This window comes from Miscanthus floridulus, chromosome 10 (assembly GCF_019320115.1).
Source record: "Miscanthus floridulus cultivar M001 chromosome 10, ASM1932011v1, whole genome shotgun sequence".
Taxonomy (NCBI): Eukaryota; Viridiplantae; Streptophyta; class Magnoliopsida; order Poales; family Poaceae; genus Miscanthus; species Miscanthus floridulus.
This window is the reverse complement of record NC_089589.1, coordinates 35,520,278-35,546,499: the sequence shown is the minus strand read 5'-3', so window position 1 is coordinate 35,546,499 and position 26,222 is coordinate 35,520,278. Positions and strand designations below refer to the sequence as shown.

General features: G+C 45.1%; 2 protein-coding genes across 2 annotated transcripts; both read right to left on the bottom strand.

Moving 5' to 3' along the window:
- Nucleotides 1-370: 370 nt before the first annotated feature.
- Nucleotides 371-6,682, bottom strand: LOC136486484 (uncharacterized). Its single transcript, XM_066483386.1, has 7 exons — nucleotides 6,308-6,682; nucleotides 5,734-5,933; nucleotides 5,567-5,626; nucleotides 1,806-3,617; nucleotides 1,560-1,710; nucleotides 998-1,392; nucleotides 371-898 (listed from the first exon to the last, which is right to left on the bottom strand). Exons 1-7 carry the CDS (start codon nucleotides 6,603-6,605, stop codon nucleotides 593-595), a joined length of 3,222 nt encoding a protein of 1,073 aa, XP_066339483.1. The 5' UTR covers nucleotides 6,606-6,682; the 3' UTR covers nucleotides 371-592.
- Nucleotides 6,683-23,348: 16,666 nt separating this feature from the next.
- Nucleotides 23,349-24,392, bottom strand: LOC136488396 (uncharacterized mitochondrial protein AtMg00810-like). The gene has a single exon (XM_066485343.1). The coding sequence runs from the start codon at nucleotides 24,390-24,392 to the stop codon at nucleotides 23,349-23,351; it is 1,044 nt and encodes a 347-aa protein (XP_066341440.1).
- Between the last annotated feature and the right edge of the window lie 1,830 nt (nucleotides 24,393-26,222).

Genomic DNA, 26,222 nt, shown 5'->3' with positions numbered 1-26,222 from the left:
TCTCAGGGCCCGGCGGCGCGTCGGGGTCGGGGCAGGCGGCGGACGTTGGCCGAGCGGACGCCGGCCCATCGCGGCCGCGGCCGACGCATCGCGAATGTGAGAGGGAGAAGGGAGCCGGGCTCGCCGGAGTCGGGAGGCTGGCGCATCGTGGAGAGGGCCGCGCGGTCGGATGATGATGCCGAATGGGAAAAATATAGAGAGCAGTTTACGCCTTGACAGAAGGGTATTTTGGACGTTTTTACTAACGGCCCCACGTGTCAGGGCTTGAGAGGAAAAAAAAGATAGAGTGTCATGACATATAGGTGCGTTCGAATTTTTTAATGACACGTAAACCACGACCATCTTTTTATAATAGCACGCATCTAAAAGCCTCAAAACTCAACCCAACTCTACTCATCGATGGCCCAAACGAAACCACTGACAATGTTCTGTTCAAAGTCTGCCCACGGTTTCCCTCGGCATGGAAATCATGCCCAGCAAAAAACGCTACCACCGGCAAAATAACTCCATGTTAAAAAAAAACCCAAGTCATTCCCCACAAGCGAAACTGCTGCCCCTGGGCCCCGGCCCGGCGGCCCCGAGGGTCTCACTCTCACACCGAGGCGAGCGATGCCAGCGGCGTCGTCTTGTTGACGGCGGCGTCCGTCGTGGCCTGCGCGTACAGGGAGTTGTGACGCAGGATGAGCTTCAGGCCCTTGGCGGCCTGGGCGGGCCTCGCCGGGACCACCCTCCGCTTCATCGCGTGGTGGTGGCTGTTGTAGTAGTTCTCCGCCAGCGCGGACGCGTCCAGGCACGACCAGGCCGACCCCCGCGGCGCGCTGGCCGCCCACATGAACCGCCTGGACGACGGGTCCATCAGGGACTCGCGGAACTCCTTCGCCCCCTCGCAAGGCAAGCCCTGCGCGTGCGCAACGCAACAAACACAACCAGTTTCAGTCCGAACGCACAGCAGACAGACATGGCTATCAGAATGCATCCTACTATGATGGTACCGTACCTCTGCCATGGCTTTGATCTTGAGCGTGACGCTGTTGGACAGGACGACGACCTTCTCGCCGCTCCGGAGCCTGCTGAACTGGAGGGCGCAGTCGAGGACGCGGCCCTCGGGCCTGGGAGAGGCGATGTCCGCGAGCGCGGAGCTTCGCGGGGAGAAGAACGACGCCATCGGGTTGAAGGAGCCGGAGCCGATCTCGATCTCCTCGTCGATGCGCTGCGCCGAAGGGGTCGCGGGCGGGGTTGGCGCCACCGGGCACATGTCGGCCGAGCTCTGGACATGGATCCACCAGCTCTCCATTGCCATGCACTCCTCGATCCATTGCAGGATGGAGGTCGCCTTCGTTGACCGTCGGAACAGGCCCTCCCGCTGCTTCATGGAATCCAACTCCCTGATCACTGTGGAGGCAGTCAAGAGAAACGTAGTACTTCAGTTAGCAACTGGAAGTAGCACAAACTAGTGAGTATCATAATCAACAGTAAGCAAGCAAACAACAGAATAATGATACATGCAAGCAAGCATTTATTCAAGCTTCAAAACATTTGGTGATTGGCAATGAACTTACCAATCCTCGGTATGAACAGATGAGTTCCTTTTAGGCCTCTTAACAGCATAATAGCCTTCCTAGATTCGTCATCAAGAAGACTGTCTGTATTAGCCACCATGGTCCAGGTTTTCATACCTTGTCCAGCACTACCTGATTCTTGGTTATTACACTGCCCAGCATAAAGATTTGGTCATGTCAGATGCGATACTAAAACAAAAAGGCATTCATATGGAGCATACAGATATAATCACTCCAATAACTTACTGAAAGATTGTTGAATTTATCTTCCAACTTGATCACCAAGTCACCAACAGCAATGTCAGCTGGCCTAGCAACAGCACAGGTACAATCATGCGACCTATCAGCAACCCTTTTCTTCGTGATTGCACTTTCAAGACGTGTACGGTTTTCAGACATATCCCTTGTTTTCAGAGCTGCAGAAGATAGTGGTGTCAAATTCTCCTTGTCTGAGCAGAATGCTTCCTGATGTTGATCTAAGTCGACTGAGAGGTCCTTGGGAAAACACTTCCTTGCTTTCATGCCTCCTGAAGCTATAGGGGTCAAATTCTCCTTATCTGAATAGAAAACTTCAAAGTCTACTGTGTGGAATTTTTCAGACTTTGATGATAATTCACTGCATTGTTTCTTATTTGAACTATTCTCTGTTGACACTGAATTATCCACCCTCGACCCAAGAACTTTTTTCTTATTTGAAGCATCTGCTGCTGACAGTGAATTATCCATCCTTGTACCAAGAACTCTCCTAACATTGGTCTTCACCTTAGAGGCTGGAGTCACATTCTCCTTGTCTGAGAACAGATTTTCCGGCCTCACAGGGAACATAGCCTCAGACTTTCCCAGAGCCGGCACCGAGTTTTCCATATCCAGAAGGATGTCATCTTTGAATTCCAGATGTGAAATGGGCATTAATGCGTTAAGATTCTCAGAGACAGGTTCATTTGATTTCATCTGATCTCCAGTGTTCAGCTTGGAGTTCTCATTTTCAGAAAAGTCGTCATGATCTAAATTGAGAGGGGAAATGGAATCCATCAACTGTTGGGAAATGGTAGGCTTCAGACCTCTATCTCTATGGCTCCTCTCCATTATTATGTTACCTGATACATTGGGGGTGATTTCATCCTTGTCCCGTGGGCAGATCTCTTCATCTTCTTCAATTCCTTCAGTATCCAAATTGTCAAATAGATTCCCACAAATGGTGCCTTCAAGCGGACAGTTCCCAGGACCCTCAGCACTGTTATTTGGGTCCATACTCTCGTTTTCTGAGAGACCTCCCTCCATGTTAAGATGGTTCAAACCATCGTGATTCATTTCTGGCATTATAAGATTTTCTGAAACAAGCTCAGATTCTGTATGAACAGTAGCACCATTCCATTGCGGAATTACTTTGTCAGTTAATGCATCATCTTTGAAATGCAAAGGGAGAGCAGAATCTAACAATCCTAGTTTCTTCTGCAGCTTTGCATCAACTGGATCTTGTGGGATATAATTCTCAGTTTCTCTCTCTTTCATACTTCCCTCCATGATCATGCTGGCTGGGGGATTCATGTCAACCTTATCTTCAGCAATCAACTCTTCCTTTTGTTCAGCTCTTTCAACTTCAGAAATACCAAATAAAGCTATACAGGCAGCGCATTCTGTCCCACAGCTCTGAGAACATACAATAATCTCATTTTGGTCTCCCTTCTGAATGCTATGGCTCAGAGTGCTGCTTCTATCCCTGCTCCTGCCTGTGTCAACACGAAGTGATTTGACTGACTTCAACTTGGACCTCTTGGACATTTTGTTTGAGGCATCCTGCTTGTCTGACTGGATTGATTTTCCAGCATTTGTCAGTGTGCCTGCCATTTCCTGTATGATCAATGAACCAAAAGATTCTGAAATTTGATTCTTGTCAACCAACTTTTCCTCTGTCACTCCGTCTCTTTTCTCATGAAATTGGGAAAGTGAAGGCTCTTCCGCAAAAAAGGGATCAACAAAGTCAGACAATGGAGGTGCTGAGGGGGCCACTTTGCCTGGAAATGTAATGTCTTCTGACACAATTTGTTCACTTGTATTCTGGATATTAGATAAGACAGTTAGCAATCAATTCCAGAAAATGGATCCAAAATTGAAAATCTCTATGACAAAAAAAGGAAGAAAACAACAGAACAATATAACTCATGTAAACAATTGAAGACATGGAAGGAACAGTAACACCCAAAGATATTGAAAACCAAAGAACTGACATACATGTTTACAAGTGGAATTGGGTAATGGATATATATTGTCAGCTCATCACATACATAGTTGACTTGGTTTACACTAAATTAAGGTCACAAAATTTGGTTTATATAATGGATAGCCCTTTTAAGTGTTGATATGCATTGACTTCAACATACTCCCTCCGTTCCAAATTATAAGACGTTTTGTCTTTTCTAGATACATTGCTTTTACTATGCATCTAGACATAGTGTATATCTAAGTGCATAGCAAAAGCTATGAATCTCGAAAAGCCAAAATGTCTTATAATTTGGAATGGAGGGAGTACAAAATAAATGCAAGAACAGAGTGTTTTAACTTGTGAAATACAACATTCAGAGAAGCAGACAAGCGAATTCATATGTGCACAAACGGTCGCTTGACACAAGCTGAAAATTACGCACACCTACCATTAAAAAAGCCATTTGTTAAGCTAGAAAGAAAAACTCGGGGGTAAACCACCCCCAGGCTTTTTAAAAAAATCATTTGTCAAACTAAGCAAACAAACAACTGGAATGTCATCTCAGAGAAATTTAACTTAGCACATAGAAATTTAACTACAACAGAATCAGGAGCATAGAAAATAATATGTACCAAATAGAGGTTCGCACTTATTCTATGGCTCTATGCACATGCACAATGTGTTTCGACTGGCATGAAGTGCCCAAATAATAACAAATCTACGGCAGTACAGCATGACAAATTTCATTTAGGCAACAGAATTATTTCCAATCAAATTTAGCACTAGGCTAACTTAGCACAACACTACAACAGAATCAGGAGCATAGAAAATAATATGTACCAAATAGAGGTTCGCACTTATTCTATGGCTCTATGCAATGCACAATGTGTTTCGACTGGCATGAAGTGCCCAAATAATAACAAATCTACGGCAGTACAGCATGACAAATTTCATTTAGGCAACAGAATTATTTCCAATCAAATTTAGCACTAGGCAGGCATGCAGCATTCACAAGGCATGGAAAAAAGTTGATAATATTTATAGGAATTAGGCAACCGGGTACCGTCAATGCAGTAAACAACTAAGAAGAGAATGTTGATTGAACAGTGATGATTAACAGAACAAATCTAGTTCAAGTGGCATGTAGGAAATCCTGTAGCACAAAGTGGATCTGAAAATAAGACGCTATATATTCATAGAAGCCAAAGGGCGCCTAGCTCAAACGGTTAGGTGACCCAGCGGCACTCCTCAGGTCCTGGGTTCGACTCCCCGTGGGAGAGGATTTCAGGCTGAGGTTAAAAAAATCCCCTCGCCCGTCCCCATGTGCCAAAGCGCAGTGGAAGGCTCCGGCCCGGTTCTCACAGGGTTAACGGCACCTCCTGCGTCAGGATGGGGGCGGGGGTTCGGGGGTTTTCTCGATCTGTGTGAGAAGATCTTTCTTCTTAAACAGAAAACCCGGGGGCCGTCATAACCCCCCGCAGGTCGAGTTTTTTTTTATATATTCATAGAACACGCATACAAGGATTACTACAGTGGAGGAACTAGTCAACGCATCAAATATTGGAAACAATTGAGGCAATCCAAATTGCTGCATTTGAATTTGCAACCTAGCAGGTCCATTACTTAGATGCAAAGAAGAGCATACATAACCATACTAATACCAAAAAATAAAAAATACATCAGTTGCCACTTTGCAGTTTCAGGCTATCAAATCAATAAACAAGGATTGCCGCTCTAAACATACTGATAAGCATTTCATACAAAGTTTCAGGTATTCAGTAATACGGATTTGCTGTGAACAAACCTGATGGGTCTCCATGTCCACTGAATCCCTGTGCCCAGGCACTAACTGGCTGCTTGGTTCCTGCGCATTTCATCAAACACTTAGACCACAAGGAATCAACAGCTAGCGCCAAAACAAAAAAGCAACTTATTCTACGAGCATATAAACGAGAATTAGCTAGTTGCTACCTTAGCATGGGGCTCCTCTTTGTCCTCCTCAGGGAGCGATGGCATATACAGCAGATCGTCCATCTCAAATGCCTCACGCAGCGATAGCCAGAGCAGCCTATACTCCCTCTTAGAAGCCCCGAGGCGTAGCGTGTCACCGGTGGCCAGATCCACCGGCGTGTTGGGTGGGATCCGTCGCCCCGACACCCATGTCCCGTGCACTGCATCAAATGAAAACCCCAACGATGGGAAAACGCCGAGTTAACTTCCACATCGTTTCAATCGAAAATTGGAAGACTGTGACACTAGAATTCTGTACGAAATTTTGAAAGGGAAATCTGAACCCAAATCCGCAACAAACAAGGCAGCGTTGGTCCTATCCCGAGATGATCCAAGTGCAATAGGGTATTAAAGTCCTAGTGAAACCCCCAAATACCACACGCCACAGTCGAACGAGCAGGAATCAATTGAAAAGAAGACTAACAGCCCAGCCCAGTCCGCGGAATCGGATCAACCGTGCCAGCGCCGCGATCACGAGCTCAACACGCGGATGCAGAGGAAGGGGGAAAAGGAAACAGAGCGGCCGGCGTCTCACCGGAGCAGAGGTCGGTGACGGTGATGTGCCTCTGCCGACGCCGGCACCGCAGTTCGAGGTGGAAGCGGCTGACGCTGGGGTGGTCGACGAGCACGTGGCAGTCGGGGTGCCGCCCCACCATCACCGGCGGGTCCTCCCCCTCGCCGTCCCCGTCCTCCACCCCTCGTCCGCCAGCGGCCCCGAGCGTCGTCTTCGCCTCCGGCGGGGGCGCGTTGAGGAAGATGTGCTTGAGCACGACGCCGCCCTTGGCCACCGCGAACGCCGCGATCGGGGCGTCCCCGTCCGTCGCCGCCGCCATGCCGTGGGGAATGATCTCTATCACTTCTCGATCTAGGTGCCCGTGGCTGTGTGCCCACCGCTAGTGTGAGGTCGAGGAGACGGGGCGCGGGCTGCGGATCTCTGCGAGTTTGAAGGCTTGGGGGAGGGGAAGGGGAGGGGGGATGTGTAGGGGATGAGCGCCGGCGGAGGAGAGACGTTGGAGGCGGCTGGGGAGCCGGGCGGCGGATTTGGATTTTGGAACCTTCCGCTCGGGTCGCAACGGTCAGAAATTGAACCGGCGTGTGACGCGTGAGCGTGGTGGGCCGAGAAATAGAACGGGGGCGAATCGTCGTGGGTAGTAAATGTTGGGCCTCATGCGTTTGTGGCGAGAAAGGATTGGGCTGGGCTGGATTTCATGACGAGCGGCCTTCATTCAAACCGAGAGAGAGTGAGTTTGCCGGCTACGTGCCACGTGTCAGGGTGGCCAATATATATAGATCTAAAAAATATCTAAAACATTGCAGGTTATAACCTTTTTCATTTGAAATAATATATTGTCCTAAAATTCAGTTTTAAGTGCTCACATTTTGAAATTTGAATTTTGAATGACATCGGATCGAGAAACGACAAAATCCAAAGATGTAGATCTCAAAGAGCTATACAACTATGTAGCTGACAACTTTTTTTATTTGGAATTGTTTGTCCAAGAAAAATCATCTTTGAATTCCTCAAAATTTTTAAACAACCACGGATGGAGAAACGACAAAAGCCAAAGTTGTAGATCTCAAAGAGCTATACAATTTGTATTTAACAATCTTTCATTTGAAACCATGTATCCCAGGAAAATTATGTTTGAATTTTTCACGTTTTAAAAATATAAAAATTTCAAACGACATCACATGCAAAGACGACCAAAACCAAGGTTGTACTGCTTGATAATACCTATATAACTTTATAGTTCAGATCTTTTTCATTTGAATTCATTTAGGATCCCAAATGTTAATTTCAAAATCCAATAAAGTGAATATGAGAAGAATGTTTCTGTCCTTTAGTCACAAGTGCTTTTAGGGGGGAGTGATTAGAGGAGGTAAGCTTGAGCCGCACAGCCGCACCCAAGCATATTGTGCACTACTGCTTGGTTGGTTGGTGACTAACCTTGCCACACACCCAAACCTAATTAAGTATGGCAAATAAAATTCAAGCTACACTTGTGGTAAAGTTTGGCAAGAAAATGAATCTACAACATGTGGGACATGATACTCAAAGTATGGCCTGCCATAGACGGCAGTAAACTAAACAGCTGAAAAAAAGATATCATAACAAACTTGTGGCATGAAAATGTTAGGCACGAGCACGAAGACATCTTTGCCAACAACCGGTGAGCCGGTGGCTACTGGCTACAGGCCTACAGCCGGTTTTGTATTCAGTGGCTTGACCCCACGGGTGACTCCATTTCTTCTTGAAAAGTTCAAAGTCCTTCGGTTTGTTCGTTTCGTCGTAAACGATCGTGGATTATTTACTGCTGGCTGATTTGGTGTGAGAGAAAAATACTGTTCCAGCTCGAGCAAGCGAACAGACTGCTTGTCAACCGGTGGCTGGGGGAGTAATCATGTCAGGCTGATAAGAGCCACTGCCACTGGAAGCGGACCTCTTTAATGGCTTGACCATGGACAGAAGAGCAGCAAGCAGTGGGATTTGTGGAAGGGTGCATCATGACTTCTTCGGACGACTTCCAACTTGCAAGGTGTATGCCATATTTGCCATCGAGAGGTAAGCATCAACTCATCGTCCCAAACTTGCTGGAGCTGTCTCTCTCTTATTCGTCTGGCTATCATCATACTTTGTTTTACAAATACGCTATACACACACACACACACACACACACGTAGCATGCTTCTGGTGATACAGAAGAAATTGAGGTCATCGATCGTCAGCTAATTGACATTAACATAAAACAATATCGGTACACGCATCTGCAAGCTAGAAAACATTGACAGATGTATAGACCCTGAAATTGCAAGCCAAGACATTTTTGTGACCATTCGAGTTCCTATCCATCAACGACATCCCGAAAAGTGAATATGCAGCTATGAATTATAGATGATAGAATAGGACTCAACATCTCCAAAAGCTCCTTAAAAATTGCTTGCCTGCTATACTAATAATTATATGTCAAATGAACAAAATAAATAGTTAGCCATGTTTTTGCCTTTCCCTAGTTTTCAATGGTTTATGCTACTTATAAAATTGGAAACTGGGTGGGTGGAGGGAAATAAAACTAGGAAAGAGAGGGGGAAAACCATGCAAAACCGTTGCAGGAGGTGCTTAGTCGGATACCAACGTGGAACACACGCACCCACACATTACCTTTTTGATGAGCACATCCGAGAGCTTGAGCTGCACAAGCAAAACTTGAGATCGGCGAAGTCATCGCAATCACCTCACATGATGGTACAGAAAATTACACGGGTATCTGTTAGTTGATGGAAGATTTACCAAGTGCTTATGTTCAAAATTGTTGTTGGACTGTTTTTTTTTCTTTATTTTTTTTACCAGAAAACCGAATTAGTGAGTTGTTTTAAGGAGCTATGGGAGATGCTCAACATAAGCGGACAAGACTTACATATATTTTTGTCTCCATGTATATATATTCATTCATCAACTGTTACCTGAAGTTTTATTTCCATCTTGTTCTTTTCTCCATGTTATGAATTCAACCAAAACAGCAAAACTGGACATGAAGATTACTGCAATGGGACAGTTCGTCCTTTTACTCATGGCGTCCTGTACGCACGTTGTCATCTGCTCGTCGAATGGAAGGGCCTAATCGGCGTGGGTCGTAAGTGTTGGGCCTCATGCGTTGTGGCGAGAAAGGACTGGGCTGGGCTGGATTTCATGACGAGCGATCCTCATTCAAATGAAACACAGAGATAGTTTGCCGGCCAGGCACGGAGCCAGCGGCGGGGCTAGGGGGGCTCCAGCCCTCCCTACCGCTCGCGAGCAAGCGAAGCCCCGTAGAGCCGCCGTCTGAAATTTCAGCTGTAGATGTACAGGTAGGAGGAGCTGAGATTTGCTGAACCTCTTTTCTTGCTAATTGCCGTTGTTTAGCCCCTCCTAAATTTTTTCCTAGCTTCGTCCCTGTTGCCGGCTACGTGCCATGTGTCAGGGTGACTATCGTCGTTCTTGACACTCGTCAAGTTGCTCTCTGAGTCTCTGAAGTCTGAACACAGAGATATATCCGGTGCATTGCTACGGTAATTCTATATATTATATAGTGCTTTTAGCATAATAATTTATAGAGTTAGAAATATAGGGCTTTGTGTTAGAAACTCGTGTGACGATATAGCTGTGCAATCTTGCTAATTTGATAGCACAACAGAAGGTTGATGTTTTATAAAGGATGTTTGAAGATAAAAAATAAATAGAAAAGTATTGTCAATGATAAATCATGGTTGCACTTATTCCACGTCGCACAGGACGGCTGGCGAACTGTAACACCCCTGGTGTTACGAGTTTGCTTAGCACCAAAATTTAGGTCCGAGAAGGATTAGCCTAACAAGTTTTCGGATTTTAAAAATTTATAACGCACGTGAGGCGAAAAACAATTTCTAGGAACAAGGATCGAACATAACTTGTATTTAGTACTTAAATAAAAATTGAAGTATAAGTTTAGTAGATGGAAATGCAACTTTAACTTTTGGAAAATAGATGTTGTTAACTAGTGTTTTGGGAGCTCAAAAATCAAATTTGACGTTAAGATAAGCTCTTTTCGTTAAGTCGGCAAACACTTGAACTATTGTTAAAATACCATTTTTTGCGAATTATATTGAGCAAAATAGTTAAATGGTGCTTAAATATTTTGCTCCTATGGGTTAGTATAAGGTATGGACTATTGCATAAAGTATTTGTTGGTTGAAGTTAACAAGGTTAGATCTATTAAAAATTAGGACAAAAGAGTTAATGGTTACTTAGCCTCAATTGAAATCCTTAACTTCCTAAGTATGGAAAAGTAGTAAGACAATGCTATTTTGACATTTAATTTCTAACAAAAATGTTTAAACACTAGCTGCATGCTTTGGTATTGTTGATTGCATCAAAGTGAGTACTTGAGCATGGCATAGGTGGTTGTTGTGTTGGGTGTCACGTTGCTCTCGTAAAAATTCCCCAACTTGGTTGGAACGCGCGGGTAAACCACGTGTTGGCGCTCTGTCCGTGAACCAGCGTTCCGCGCGACGAGCTCATATTGGCATCCATCTATCTCCTTCCCTGGTTGCTCTCTGGTCATGGCGATGGTGTTGCTAGGTCGTTGGCAATGTGGACCTTACGATAGGGGAGTTAGTTGAACCTCAACTGTGATCGTTAGTAACTTTTGCTATGCTTCATAATTCGTGCACGTCAACGCTCATCGTTGTGCAGCCTGTGTTTGCAGTCACCACGCGCGCGTGCGCTGTCGCTACCTGGCCGTTCTTGGTCATGGTCGTGCCCGTGGCCGGCCTTGTGGGCTACCGGCCGCGCGTCAGGCTGAGTTTGGCCTCAGCCGCCTCCGCGGGCCCGGACTGCACCGTAGGGCTACTGTGGCATGGCCGTCGCGTGCACGCTGCCGCCCAGGCCATGCGCGGGCCAAGCCGATGCCACGACAGCCGCCGTGTGACTGATGATGCATTTGTTGCCTTCTCTTCTTCTTTGTTCTTCTTCCTAGTTTCTCTTCTTTTTCTTCTTGCTTCTCTCTTGAACTTTCTTTCTTCTTTTCTTTGCTTCTTGTCTTCTAACCTTTGCTGCCCCTTCTTCTTCTTTTCTCTTGCTACTCTTTTTGTCTTTCTAGCTGCCTTCCTTTTTCTTCTTTCTTCATCATTTAGAGCTTTCTTGGCATCGGTAGCCTTAAGCTACAGGAGTGTGGTATTGGTTGCTGTAGAAGCACTTAACTCGCTGTTGTTAGTGTCATGCAGCTCCACATCCTCCAGATCGACATCAATGGGCTTCACACCACTAGTATCACCTTCGAGCTCCATACCTCATGCTGTAAAGCGCTTACGAGGTAACCTTGCTCTGATATCACTTGTAGGATCTCTCGTTAGCCTAGAGGGGGTGAATAGGCATGTTAAAACAACTTAACCAAACGTCAAATTCCACCCGTGGCACTGTCGTTCTGAGCCCGCGGCACCGCCACTCTGCGGCACTACCGGGCCAGAACAGTGGCACTACTGCACATGTAGACAACTTCAAGGCACAATTCAAAATATGTCAATGGAAACTTAGATCGAAGAAATTACTGAGCTTCCTGCAGGTGTATGGATCACACATCAACAACTAGAAATGGTAGGAACACCACACACAAGTAGATCGGCCTCAAACCCTAGAAATCACCTCAACAATAATATAAAATGCAAGTAAAGTAAATCGAGCACAAGGTGACACAAGGATTTATCCTGTGGTTCAGCTCGCCACCAAAGCTTGCCTAAGTCCACGTTGTTGAGGTTAGCCACTAAGGCTTTGGGCTTTGCAACCCTTCCTCGTTCTCAAGTCAAGAGGGTTAACTCTTGAGATGAGGGGTGAGTTACTAGCTTTAAGAGATGGTTACAAACCTCCCGAGGTTGCCACACAAGTTGGTAATCTCCACGGGTGACGCTCTAGCCGGCTAGGAGCCAAGCTCCAAGAGTAAAAAACATAACTGCTGGCTAAAACGTGAACCAAGTGCTATTTAGAGTTGAGGAATCAAAGGATCTGCTCTCTAATCGAGTTTGAGACCTTTTTCCCACAAGGATTGATGGGGAAATCAATGGAGAAGCTTTGGAGCTTAAGGTCACCAATGGAGGAGAGAGAGAAGAGCATTCTTCTATTTCTGTACGAACTGAATGGTTGGGAAGAAGGAGAGAGCCGTTGGAAGGGAAAGGGAAAGGTATAAATACCCCCCAGGCCCAACAGTCAGTTAAGTCATGGCAGTGCCGCTCAGTGGCAGTGCCTCTCTCCAGGTGCGACACTGCCGCACCAGGCAAGACAGCTAGAGTAAGAGTGAAGTGCTGGCTGAGTAACTGAGGATGTATGTGAAATATTGAGCACTTGGTAGCACATGTTAGCTTAAGCATTGTGTCCCCCTTTATAGTATGGCTTTTTATATACTCAAATTTGAAATATAAAAGAACTTAAACTCCTTTGAGCTTAAATCCATCAACTTTTGTAATTGGAGGCTCCTACATTTCGTATAACATCCTCAAATATTGATTCCTCGCTTGTCATCTTGATAAATCCCATTAGTCCTCTAATTGCATGGTCATTATCACCAAAACCCACAATTATGGCTTGATTGCACTTTCAGAGATTAAAGAACGCAGGGAGGAAAGAAGGGTGAAGCATCCCCCAACGCAGAACATCTTGCCGCATCGTCACGATGCCACGACTGGGCATAGTGACGAACGACGCCTTAGGTCCATCATTCAACGGCCAGTGAGTGACGAGCATTCTCATTGGAGAACTGACTCACTGCCTGCACACTCTGATGGCCCGCGGTGGTGGGGCGAGACTTCCCCTGATCAACGGCCATCACGAATACCTGTGCCACTCAGGCACCGGTAAAACCAAGGCCGCATGATCACGGAGCTAGCCTCCACGACATCTCGTCCTCCCCTGCTCGCAAGTCACCTTCTAGCACCAGCCGTTGGGAAGGACGCTGCCGACCATCGGCCTCGGTGCTCTACAAATTCCTCCCATTTCCACACTCTCTCAGCAGGAAGGAAGGGGATGGTTTGTAGTTACAGCCATGAGTGGCTCAAACGGAAGGGAAGCCCATATTTATAAGCCGAAGGGCAGACCAAATAGCTCGAAACCCCCACGCTGCATGGCGAACCATGGGAGGTCGCAGCCATCGTCAGATGCTCGCTTAAGGTCAGGAAAATCGAGACCCTCACAAAGGCGGACTGGTACGACATCAACGAGACTACTCGGTCCTGCCTGGGTCATAAGCCCCAACACGCAGCACACTGACACGACACATAATAGGGCTCGGCGGCCACATACTACATCAGGGCGCCCTGATGGGGTAGGACACAATGGCCACCTACCGCATTGAACAAACCAGCCCGCGAGGGGTCGAGTGGTAAAGCTCGAATAAGCCGCGAACTACGAACCCACATTTGATATGCAGGCAACACAGCGTTTTCACGATCACTCCATGATCGCAAAAATGCTCGGGGGCTACTGTCACGGTTATAACACCGGGGTGTCTCAAGGCACCGACTAGTTAGTAGGCCAAGCGGCGCACGAACGCATTAATCAGCGAAGGCCCAAACGACTGAGGCCTAGCTAAGCTAAGCAGAATAGGCCCAATGATAAGGCCAGTGTCGGCCATGAGCTCTCCCTCTGCCTTATCCACATGACGCGATCGAAACTCATGACCTCTTCAATGTTCCGACCCCTGGGAGGAACGGGGAGAGGTTGAGCACAGCCGGGCATGCCTGCTCTGACGAGAACAACCATGCCACACTAACCCCGTAAGGACCGAGGGGGACAGTGGTCACCTCAGCCCGGTCAGACATCACCCCTGCACCACGCAGTTCAAACAAGACAACATTACACGGCGGTGACGACCGGTACATTAACCACCGGCCAAATACGGCCAAACAAGATGCATGTATGACTCCACCCACTACGGGATGAGATCCATGACGAAGGCCTTGACTTAGAGGACACCTAGACCGATGAGAGCTATGACCCTAATGATCGGGATGGTGGCCCTCAGCTCCTCCAGCTAACAGGACGACCAACGACTCGGGGGCAGCTACCAACTCCTATACGATGCCCTAGGAAACCAAGAGGCGATGATGAAGACCATGGCAAGGACCACGTTGCACAGGATGGCTGGCAAACCACCACCGTGCCTACAGTGCCACCACATAGTAGCACCACATCATACCATGCTGCGACGTGGCCACAAGACCATGACGACAATCATGCCCAGACGTGCTCTACAAGACGGCGTAGCTTGCAAGCCAAGTTAGCTAGGACTTCCCTCAGGCTCACGACCCTTCGGTCAAGAGAACCTTCATCTTTGTACATGCCCTGGCCCCAAACTCTATATAAGGCTACCAGCGCACCATCTCCGATCATCCTCTTCCATTTCACTCATTCTCCATCGTAGTAGGGCTCCTGGAGCTTCTCTTTAGGCAGTCCATCTCCTAGCTCTAGCTTTCCAACCTCTTTCACTATTCTTGCATCCCCCATTGTAAGAACTTCAGAGCATTCAAGCGAGGAACACGCACTCGATCATCTCTGAGACTGGACGTAGGGCGCCGGCCTGAACCAGTATAACTCCTCGTGTCTTTTGGATGCTACCATTGTCTTCCTAGAGCAACGCGGTAATCGTATAAATTTACTTGTCCTGTTTATAAAACACCGACAACGGGCGTTTTGGATTAATGGAGGCGGCAACGGAACCGCCTCCATCCAAAGGTCATGGTTAATCCAGACCTACGAAGGCAGTTGGTTCGTCCGCTTCGGTTAATACATATTAACCGAGGCGGTCACCCTTACCCGTCTGCCTCCATTAATGGATTAACACAGGCGGGTGTTTAAAGTAGCCCGCCTCCATTAAAGTATTAACAGAGGCGGCTTTTATTACTTGCTCGCCTCGGTTAATGATTTTCAGATTAAAAAAATACTTTTTCGAATTTGAATTTGAATTTGAATTCTATGTTTGCAAATTAAACACAGCATACAAAGCACAAACATATATCTCTATTTATAATCATAGGAACCTTTTTTATAATGAAGCAATATTACTACACATATAATTCTTTGATAAGAAATTCAAATATCTTAAAAAGTAGTGAGGTTAATGTAGAGCAAAGGTGACTATATCTTCCTAGTTTTGAGTTTTCTTTGGAGTAAACAATGATTAAAAGGCGTATTGATACCATCTTGATTCTAGCATCTCACCCCCATCTTAGATCTTATTTCAAGCTCTAGCAACATCGTGGTGCTAGTTTAAATGATCGTTTATGGCAATGCAATACTTAAAAGTGAAGTCTCATTTCAAGCTCTAGCAACATCGTGGTGCCAGTTTAAATGATCGTTTATGACAATGCAATACTTAAAAGTGAAGTCTAGACATAAAATCCTTATTTTTAATAAAATAAAAAAATGAGAGTTAATAAAATATACAGTAAGTCCAAAAGTATTGAGTCAACTTGAGGATAAAAATTTCATAGCAACTAATATAATTGATATTCGAAAAATTGAAGTCTAGGTTCATGATATCCTGTGATATGGGCTGCAACAAGAGTCACCATAATTTAAATTAAGGTTTTAACTAAATGTATATTGAAAATACATAGAGATGCTATACAAAGAGGAATTTTTTTTGATATGGATGACAGAACATATAGATTAGTAATCGGTAAGATTCTTACAACTATATAAAGATTAAAGAGCGTCTATACGCGTATTGGGTTATAAAATGAACAAAGAGAGAGAAAAAACATAAAGATTAGTATAAGTAATTATCATTAGCCAGAGACATTAAACATTAACATCATCTGATGCTTATGACTTCTAAAATTCTATCTCATGCGATAGAGCGGGTTACTGGACTAGTACAAGTGTAACAGGGTTAACTTATGGATGCCGCTTTCACCTTTTCTTCATGGGATGGCACTTTCTCTCTTTTCTTCCTGAACATGCGGCCACCAACGCAGCCATCTTTGACCAGTTGTATGCAAAGGAGTTAAAGTAAAGAAATACGGGCCCCGTTCGCTTCGCTGAAAAAATAAGTCAAAACATTGTTCCGACTGATTTGTTGTGAGAGAAAAATATTATTTCACCTAAAATAATAAACTGAAAAAGACGGATTATAAGAGAAACGAACAGGGCCACTGACTTCCTACATACATATCATTTATGCAAGAACATGCGGCCACCAACGCATCCATCTTTGACCAGTTGTATGCAAAGGAGTTAAAGTAAAGAAATACTGGCTTCCTACATACATATCATTTATGCTGTAACACTCTAAAATTTGCTTCTCTTGAAATAGAGCTAAAATGATTTAATTTTGTATTTTTATGCTAAAAAACATAGGGAAATAATAAATTTTCATTAGATTAAAATTTATTTTAAGGTAGAAACGTGTTTGTTGCATTCAATGCCGATCGCACCTTATGTTTCTATGTGCAAAATATGTTTTTTTAAATACGTTTATGAGACAAATATATATCTCTAGGAATTTTCAGCTTCTTTCTAGAATTTAATTCCTACATCCTTCACCTTAATCTTTATGTTCTAAGTTCCCAACAATTTTTCATGAGCTTCAAATACTTTATTTGGATTCATCATGTTCCAAAGTGTCTCTGAATTTTTTCTCAAATTTTCAGAGGTCTCGGAGTATTTTTCGTGGCTTAAATATCAATTCTGGATTTTTCTAGAATTATTTTATTTGCGAAATTAATTAATTCCGAAAATAAATAATATATCTCATTTTCCAACCAACTCTCAAAGCCCACGTGCAATAATCCTAATAAATTCTAAAGGCCTATGCATTTATTTACTAATGGGCTTTAATGATTATTTAGGCCCATTAGTAAATATGGAGGGTGCAACATCAATTAGTACCATATTGCTAGTTGATGTAGATGTAGGGAGTCTTTCTCCCTATAAATATGTACCAACTCCTTGGGTAAAACACACCAAAACTACCGTAAGAAGAGCCCCTAGTTTGAAAAATCCCTCGTGTAGTAAATTAGATTTTTTCCCTCCTCTGGCCATCGCCGTCGCCGCCGTGCTGCCTAGCCCGACCATCCTCTCCTTCGTGCAACAAGTCAAGCCCACCCCTGCGCAGCTGCTGTTGTCATGACCGTGTGGTGGCTGTACAGGAGACCAAAGGATGAAGACGAGGTAATTACAAAATTACCACCAGTTCGTAATATCGTCGTCGTATATTCATTTTAAGTCCGTTTCGAGTCGTTCCAATTGCGTATCGATGTGATCTACATGCTAGTGTCATCGTTTTTCATGTCAAGTGACTTTTATATATATGCTTAAATATTAATTTGATTAATATGCATGCAACTAGTTTTTATAAATAAAAGCAACATAATTATATACAATGCTCTTTTGTAAAGAAGTTTTAACATGACTAGTTGCTAACATAAATATGTTTCTAAATTATAATTGCCCCGTTCGGCTTACCCCATATCCGGCTTATTTGGCTTCTTTTTTCAGCCGGAACAATGTTTTTCTCTCACAATAATTCAGCCAGAACAATGTTTTCAGCCAGTTTCAGTCAAAATTCAGCAAGCCGAACAGGGCCAATATGTTTATTCTAAACACACGTATCAAATTTGATTAGATGTTCTCATATGTCAGTTTGTATTTGCAAGTTAAAGTTGAATTGACATAAATGATATCAAAATATTTATAAATAAAATATGATTAGCTTCAACTCAGTTTTTAAGTATAAATATGATTTGTTTAATCTAAATTAATTCTACTCATAGTTTTTCCTAATTAACATAAATCAAGCTTATAGACTTCACTTTTCTTTTATAATATAAAATTCTGTAGTCGTTTTTTACAACCGTAGTTCTGATTAGCGTGCTTTTCGTGTCTGTGTGTTCGTAGCGACATCTAGAACATCTTTAAAACCTTTTTACTTGCTGTTTATTATGTTTGGTGTATTGTTCTAATTTAGTTCTATTGTTTGCTTCGTGTATGATTGCATGGATGCTTGTGTGGTGCTTTATGATCATGTCCAGTCGGTGAGCTTTACGTGTTGATCAAGGAGTTCTATTAAAGGTTTGGACTAGAAGAAGGATCTAAGTTTAAGACAAGTATAGCATATGATCTTCCTTATTGTCCTATACATCTTTAATCATTTAATTCATACTGCATGAGTGTATCTTGACTGCCACTAAGGATTTTCTAGTGCTTTATACCTTGTGCCTTGATATCTATGAGGTATTGCATTTGGTAGTATGATGCTAGTGCTCAACTGAAACTATAATATTGTAACTTGACTAATGGTATATGCAATAAACACTAAAAGATGCTTTTTAGCAACATGGAACAAGGGGCTAGAGCATTGGACTGTTTTTAAGGTGCTCTAGATTTCTCTCCCTAAGGACTTATCTGTAAGTGATCATCCGAAACTTACAGTACAGCTGTGAGGGCTACATAGCTCTGGCTTTAGCTCAGTATGAGGACATTTTCTAGTTTGTTAGAGGTTACCTTTATTGGCGTAAGAATGGCTTGTTGAATCGGATATAGTGCGGCCTCTGTCCCCTTATGTATAGGTTGCGCATCATTGTGCCATCGAGAAGAGGGGGCTCTACATCTGTTTGTCGAGTGCATCTAATGACCCTAACTTATTAGACGAATCTTTGAAAGGCTTTATAGTGAACCCTGCCGACCTTCCTTGGTTGTGGGTCAAGAGGCCGATCACCTCGGACGAAAGGGTAAATCACGACTCACAGTGAAAGTGTACAACCTCTGCAGAGTGTAAAATTGGTATATCAGTCGTGCTCACAGTCACGAGCGGCCTTGGAACATTTACGGAATAGATGATGAACACTGATGCTACTAATGATAAAGATGCCCATTAATGATTACTGTTTATGCTATTCATTATTCATGTTTACCTGATCATGTGTTTATGTGGGCTTGTGATAAACTTGTTGCTACTCCTATGCTAAAATTGTGATAATTAAAAGTTAATCGCAGTTAAATCAGTGTCAGCCTTTTAAGCCTCATGAACCCTATGTTATATTTGTTGAGTATGACATGTACTTACGCTTGCTTTATTTTTCAATGATTTGGATAAAAATCCTGGATGAGTATCAGATTGCTAGTCTTGAGGAGTTAGCCTTGTGATGTTGTCCCTGTGGATTGAAGTCTTCACCCGAAGATCGGAGTTGTCTTTCCGCTATTTGCTATCTAAGGTTATATGCTCTATACTAAGTATGTTATATATTGAGCATTGTCTATTGATATTACCCTTATTTGTAGCTATATGTAAAATTTGATTTTCTAGACTCACATATAGTGTGTATCTGATTTTGTTCTTTAACAACCAGGTGCTACTAATGCGCAACTGCCTCATTCCCGGCACGGTGCCTTGTCGAACACCTTCACTCTCCGTGACTCCGCTGGTGCCTTTGCCGGAGCCACGGCGCCACAGATCGCCGTTGCATACTCCAGCTGTGTACTAGATGTAAGTATGCACCTCTTGTTTACTCCTTGTACCCGGCCTTTTTCATTTGTTGAGGAGATAACACGGCTTTGTCGATTTCGCTCTCTGGCTAATCTTTTTGTTCATCTAGCTTTAACCTATTATTTTTCATCGGTGATATTTGCATATACGCCAAAATTACTAGATCTAGAATTAAAGATGTCGACCATCAGCAGAAGATAAAACGTCTATGCTAACACAAAAAAAAAAAACCCGTCTATGCTTGTTTATTCTTGTTGAACGAAAACGTCTTCAGACAAGGAAAATCTCAAGTAGCAGAAGATAAAAGAAATGTCGCTGGGTACTTCCACATCCAAATAATCTGAATATATGTGCTTGATGGCAATAGTTGTTGAATATTTATCTGAAACTTTTTACATAGATTGTTTTCATCAGTTTGATCTGAATTCAACACAAGGAAACTAATGTAATACCTCGGTCTGTAAGAAGCCTATAATAGTTGTGCAGTTGAGCCATACTCCCTCCGTCCCAAAATAGTATGTGGTTGTAGTTGGTGTGTTTAGTACCATCTTATAATTAAGTTTAGGTGGTTGGTGAACAACTTTAGTTTAAATTTTTTACTCAAAGCAATGGTGAAAGTGTAAGACAGTTTCTATGTGCAGGCCTGTTCGTTCTACGCGAGAAGTAGACTTTTGACCGCATTGTGATCCTTGTGTACTGCAATTGTGCGGTTGGCTGAACAATCGAGCAGAAGGTCTGAAAATCAAGTCATCCAGGTACTTCGCAGGGATTTCTTTTTTTCTTTGGTTTTCTAAATGTAAATTTATTAGCATTTACGATTTAAACCCCCCCCCCCCCCCCCCCCCCCCCCAAAAAAAAAAATCACTTGTTTTGTTGAAGGTAGCTAAGAAACCATGAAGGCTACTACTGTGGCTTGGCAATTTCGTTTCTTGGCACTCGTGGCTTTTGGTGCACAACTCATTCTCTGCAGCAACATTTACGGGAATGAGACTGACCACTTGTCGCTGCTTGAATTCAAGAAGGCAATCAGTCTCGATCCACAGCAAGCCTTGATTTCTTGGAATGATAGCAACCATTTCTGCAATTGGGTCGGTGTCCTGTGCCGACGGAAGGCTCCTCCTCGTGTCACTTCTCTTAATCTTACAGATCGAGGTTTGGAAGGGCAAATCTGTCCTTCGCTCGGGAACCTTACATTCCTGAAACATTTGGTCCTATCAGGAAATGCATTCACTGGTCACATCCCTCAGTCCCTTGGTGATCACTTGCATCACCTCGAATCCCTCCAGCTGAGTAACAACAAGCTACATGGAATTATACCTGATTTTGCAAATTTATCCAATCTCATGGTACTACAGCTGGATAAAAATCATCTAAGTGGACAAATCCCTAAAGATTTGCCTTATGGCCTTCAAAAATTGTCACTTTTTTACAACAATTTTACTGGAACTGTCCCTTCTTCTCTTGCCAATATCACAATGCTAAGATTGCTTGATTGTATATGTTTAATAGCATCAAGGGAACCATCCCGAATGAATTAGGGAAGTTATCCATGATGCATTCCTTTAGTATGGCTGGCAATAAGTTGGCAGGTAGTTTTCCAAATGCCTTATTGAATATTTCTTCAATTACTGGCCTGTCCCTTGGTCTCAATGATCTATGGGGAGAGATACCATCCTATCTTGGTATTTCTCTACCTAATCTCCAGCAACTCCTTTTAGGCGGAAACTTCTTTGACGGACATATTCCATCTTCAATATTTTCTAATGCTTCTGGCTTACTCCGTCTCGACATGTCGTGGAACAATTTCACTGGGTTTGTACCGAGCTCCATTGGTAAACTTACCAAACTCGTGGAATTGAATCTTGAATCCAATAAACTCAAAGCTGTCAACAAGAAAGATTGGGAGTTTGTGTACAGCTTAGCCAATTGCACTGAGCTACAGGTTTTGTCAATGGCTGTGAACGATCTGGAGGGCAATGTGCCGGACTCATTAGGTAACCTTTCGGTGCAGCTTCACAAATTATTTCTGGGATTCAATCATTTATCAGGGGTTTTTCCTTCGGGCATATCAAACCTCCCCAACCTGATCGGATTAGGTCTCCATGACAATCGATTTACAGGTGGAGTTCCAGAATGGCTTGGGTCTCTGAAAAGTTTACAGATTATAGCTTTGCACGACAACAACTTTTCAGGCTTTATTCCAGAATCTCTTTCTAACCTGTCCCAATTGGGCACTCTCTTTCTTGATTCTAACCAATTTTATGGTCATTTACATGCAAGTTTGGGAAACCTTCGGATGCTCGATACATTTAGCATTTCCAATAATCTTATCAGCGGTATGATACCAAAGGAGATTTTTGAAATTCCAACAATAAGACAAATTGGTTTATCTTCAAACAATCTAGAGGGGCAACTCCCTAGAGAAGTTGGCAAAGCCAAACAACTTGTAAATTTTCTACTGTCATCCAATAAACTATCTGGAGATATCCCAAACACTCTGGGTGACTGTGAAAGTTTAGAATATGTACAGTTGGATCAGAATAGTTTCAATGGAAGCATTCCTGTTTCCCTAGGCAACATAAGTGCTCTGCAAGTTCTTAACTTGTCTCACAATAACTTGACCGGACCAATACCTGTGTCTCTTGGCAGCCTACAACATCTTGACCAACTCGATTTGTCATACAACCACCTTATGGGTCAGGTCCCCACAAAAGGAATCTTCAGAAATGTAACAGCCATGAGGATTGATGGAAATCAGGAGCTGTGTGGTGGGGCATTAGAGTTACACCTACTTGCATGTCCTGTCATGCCTGTAAAATCTAGCAAGCAGCAGAAGCATTCTTTTGTAACAAAAGTGGTGGTTCCATTGTTAGCCTCCATTGTGTCACTTGTTGTAGTCGTATCTGTAGTGGTGTTCTGGAGGGGAAAACAAAAGGCAAATATTCCATCTTCGCCCTCATTCGATAGCAAATTCGCCAAAGTTTCTTACACTGATCTTGCCAGAGCAACAGAGGGATTCTCAGAATCCAATTTGATTGGTAGAGGAAGATATTCTTCTGTATATCAAGGAAAATTGTTTCAAGACAGAACCATGGTTGCTGTCAAAGTGTTCAGTCTAGAGACAAGTGGAGCACAAAAGAGCTTCATTGCAGAATGTAATGCTCTAAGAAACTTGCGGCATCGCAATCTAGTCCCTATACTGACTGCATGCTCAAGTAGTGACCCAAAGGGAAATGATTTCAAAGCCTTAGTCTACAAGTTCATGCCACGAGGTGACTTGCATGCATTACTATACTCAACTCAAAATGACGCAAGCACTCCAACTCCTAGCAGCATTCCGCTTGCTCAAAGGTTATTGAGAGCGAATAGGTCTCGGGAATTGATTGATAGATTAGCAGTAGTACAGGGTACAATATATAGGCAAGGATCAGTAGGGTTTATAGAAACACCCAATCAACGGTGATCCTTGCCTTATCAAAGTAATCTATCTATCTTAACCCCTAAGGCAGCCAGCCTAACAGGCTAGGCGCCAGGCCCAAGGCCAGCCCATTAGGGCGCCTATTCTAACACGCCCCCGCAGTCGAATCGTCAGCCACTCTGCACGTTTAGACTGGACCTAAACTCCGTGAAAACTGAAGTAGGCAGCCCTTTGGTGAAGATATCTGCATATTGTGAAGAGGTGGGAACATGCAGAACACGAAGATCACCAACGGCGACTCGCTCCCGGACGAAGTGAAGATCGATCTCAATGTGCTTGGTGCGCTGATGCTGAACCGGGTTGGAGGTCATGTAGACGGCACTGATGTTGTCACAATACACCAGTGTGGCGCGTCGTAGAGGGGCATGCAGCTCTAGAAGTAGCTGGCGGAGCCAAGTAGCCTCTACAACTCCGTTGGCCACCGCGCGATACTCGGCTTCAGCATTGGATCTTGACACTGTGTTTTGGCGCTTCGAGGACCAGGAAACAAGGTTGTCGCCAAGGAACACCGCATAGCCTGAGGTGGACCTGCGAGTGTCCGGACAACTAGCCCAGTCAGCGTCAGTGTAGACGACAAGATCAGTCGAAGTAGACGGTCGCAGCAGGAGACCAAGGTGAAGAGTGCCTCGAACGTAGCGAAGAATCCTTTTCAGGGCAGCAAGGTGAGGCTCTCGAGGATCATGCATGTGGAGGCAGACCTGCTGAACTGCATATGCAATGTCTGGTCGGGTGAACGTCAGGTACTGGAGAGCTCCGGCAAGGCTGCGGAAGTCTGTAGCATCAGACACAGGGGCCCCATCAGCTGCAGCAACCTTTGGATTGGTGTCAACTGGAGTGGAGCACGGCTTGCACTCTGTCATCCCTGCACGGTCCAGAATGTCCAACATATACTGTCGCTGTGAGAGGAGGAGGCCATCACCACTTCGCTGAACCTGCATACCAAGGAAGTGATGCAATGCACCGAGGTCCTTCATGGCAAACTCCTGCTGAAGTGCAGAGATAATCCGTCGAAGGAGACCAGGTGAGGAAGCTGTGAGGACAATGTCATCCACATAGAGCAACAGGTATGCTGTATCTGATCCACGGTGGTAAATGAAAAGGGAAGTGTCTGACTTGGCTTCAACAAACCCAATAGTCAGCAGGAATGAGGCCATCCGGTTGTACCATGCGCGAGGAGCCTGCTTCAGGCCGTATAAGGATTTCCGCAGAAGGCAGACAAAATCCGGGTGAGCTGGATCTTCGAACCCAGACGGTTGCTGACAATACACAGTCTCAGACAGATGGCCATGAAGAAAGGCGTTCTTCACATCTAGCTGGTGGATAGGCCAGGTGCGAGAGAGCGCCAAGGAGAGCACCGTGCGGACAGTAGCGGGCTTCACCACAGGACTGAACGTTTCATCGAAGTCAACACCAGGCCGCTGGGTAAAGCCGCGAAGAACCCAGCGGGCCTTGTACCGCTCAAGGGAGCCATCGGACTGAAACTTGTGCTTGAAAATCCACTTGCCAGTGACGACGTTGGCCCGAGAAGGTCAAGGCATGAGGTCCCAAGTGTGATTCTGCAAGAGAGCACGGTGTTCGTCTTCCATAGCCGCTCGCCAATTGGGGTCAGCGAGAGCGCTACGAAAGGTCTTTGGCATTGTAGAGAGGGGGGCGGCATGGTAGGCGGCAGGCATCCGATAGCCACTCTTCGACCGCGTGGCCATAGCATGCTAGTTCGTCACCGGAGGGACAGCAACGGCGCCCTTAGGTAGCAGGGTGGCCGGTGCAGGAGCAGCCGGAGCAGGCGGTGTCGGTGCGGCTGGTGCAGGAGAAGTCAGCGGTTGGGGTCGACGCGTGTAGTGGTTCATGAAGGCCCGATCCGATCGGAGAGGTGGGAACCCGGGTAGGGGTCCTGGAGGTCGGAGAAGCCCTGGAGCAGCTCATCCAGTTGCGATGTCGTGGTCACGTGGGCAATGGGAGTGGTCGGCCCTGCCAGACCACTGGTTGTGGTCGGCCCTGCCCGACCACTGGTCGTGGTCGGCCCTGCCAGACCACTGGTCGTGGTCGGCCCTGCCAGACCACTGGTCGTGGTCGGCCCTGTGGTCGGTCCTGTCCGACCACTGGTCGTGGTCGGCCCTGCCAGACCACTCGAGCAGAGCAGGGAGGGGCGCCCCAGGCACAGTCGTAGTGGGACCGGCAGGGGCGCTGGAGACATCGGCGGTGCTGGGCGGTGTTCCTACAGACAAAAACTTGTGCATCGATCCAATAGGAGGGAGCACACGGTCAGAGGTATCGTCATCAAGGAACTGTAGGTCCGCTGGAGCACTAGGACCATGGCGCTCAGCAAAGGGAAAGACCGTTTCATCGAAGATGACGTGCCGAGAGACGATGACTCTATTAGAGGAGAGGTCAAGGCAGCGGTACCCTTTGTGATGAGCGGAATAGCCGAGGAAGACACACAGGACAGACCTAGGAGCAAGTTTGTGGGGTGCAGTAGCCGACGTGTTTGGGTAACATTTGCAACCGAAGACTCGTAGATGATCATATGCTGGTGGCTTGCCGAATAGGGCAATGTGCGGCGTGGAAAACTGGAGAGTCTTGGTGGGCAGTATGTTAAGCAGAACAGTGGCTGTAGAGAGGGCCTCTACCCAGTAGGATGGAGGCATGGACGCCTGAAAGAGGAGTGAGCGAACAACATTATTGATGAAGCGAATAATGCGTTCAGCTTTACCGTTTTGAGACGATGTGTAGAGACAGGACATGCGAAGGTGGATGCCCTGAGCGAGAAAAAACTGACGGGAGCTAGAGTTGTCAAACTCTTTCCCGTTGTCGCACTGAACAGCCTTGACCCGGGCGCCAAACTGGGTGGAGACGTGAGCGATGAAGTGAGCAAGCGTGCTGAAAGTGTCAGATTTGAGTCGCAAAGGAAACGTCCACAAATAATGAGTGCAATCATCAAGGATGACCAAGTAGTATTTATAACCAGAAATGCTGACAACTGGAGA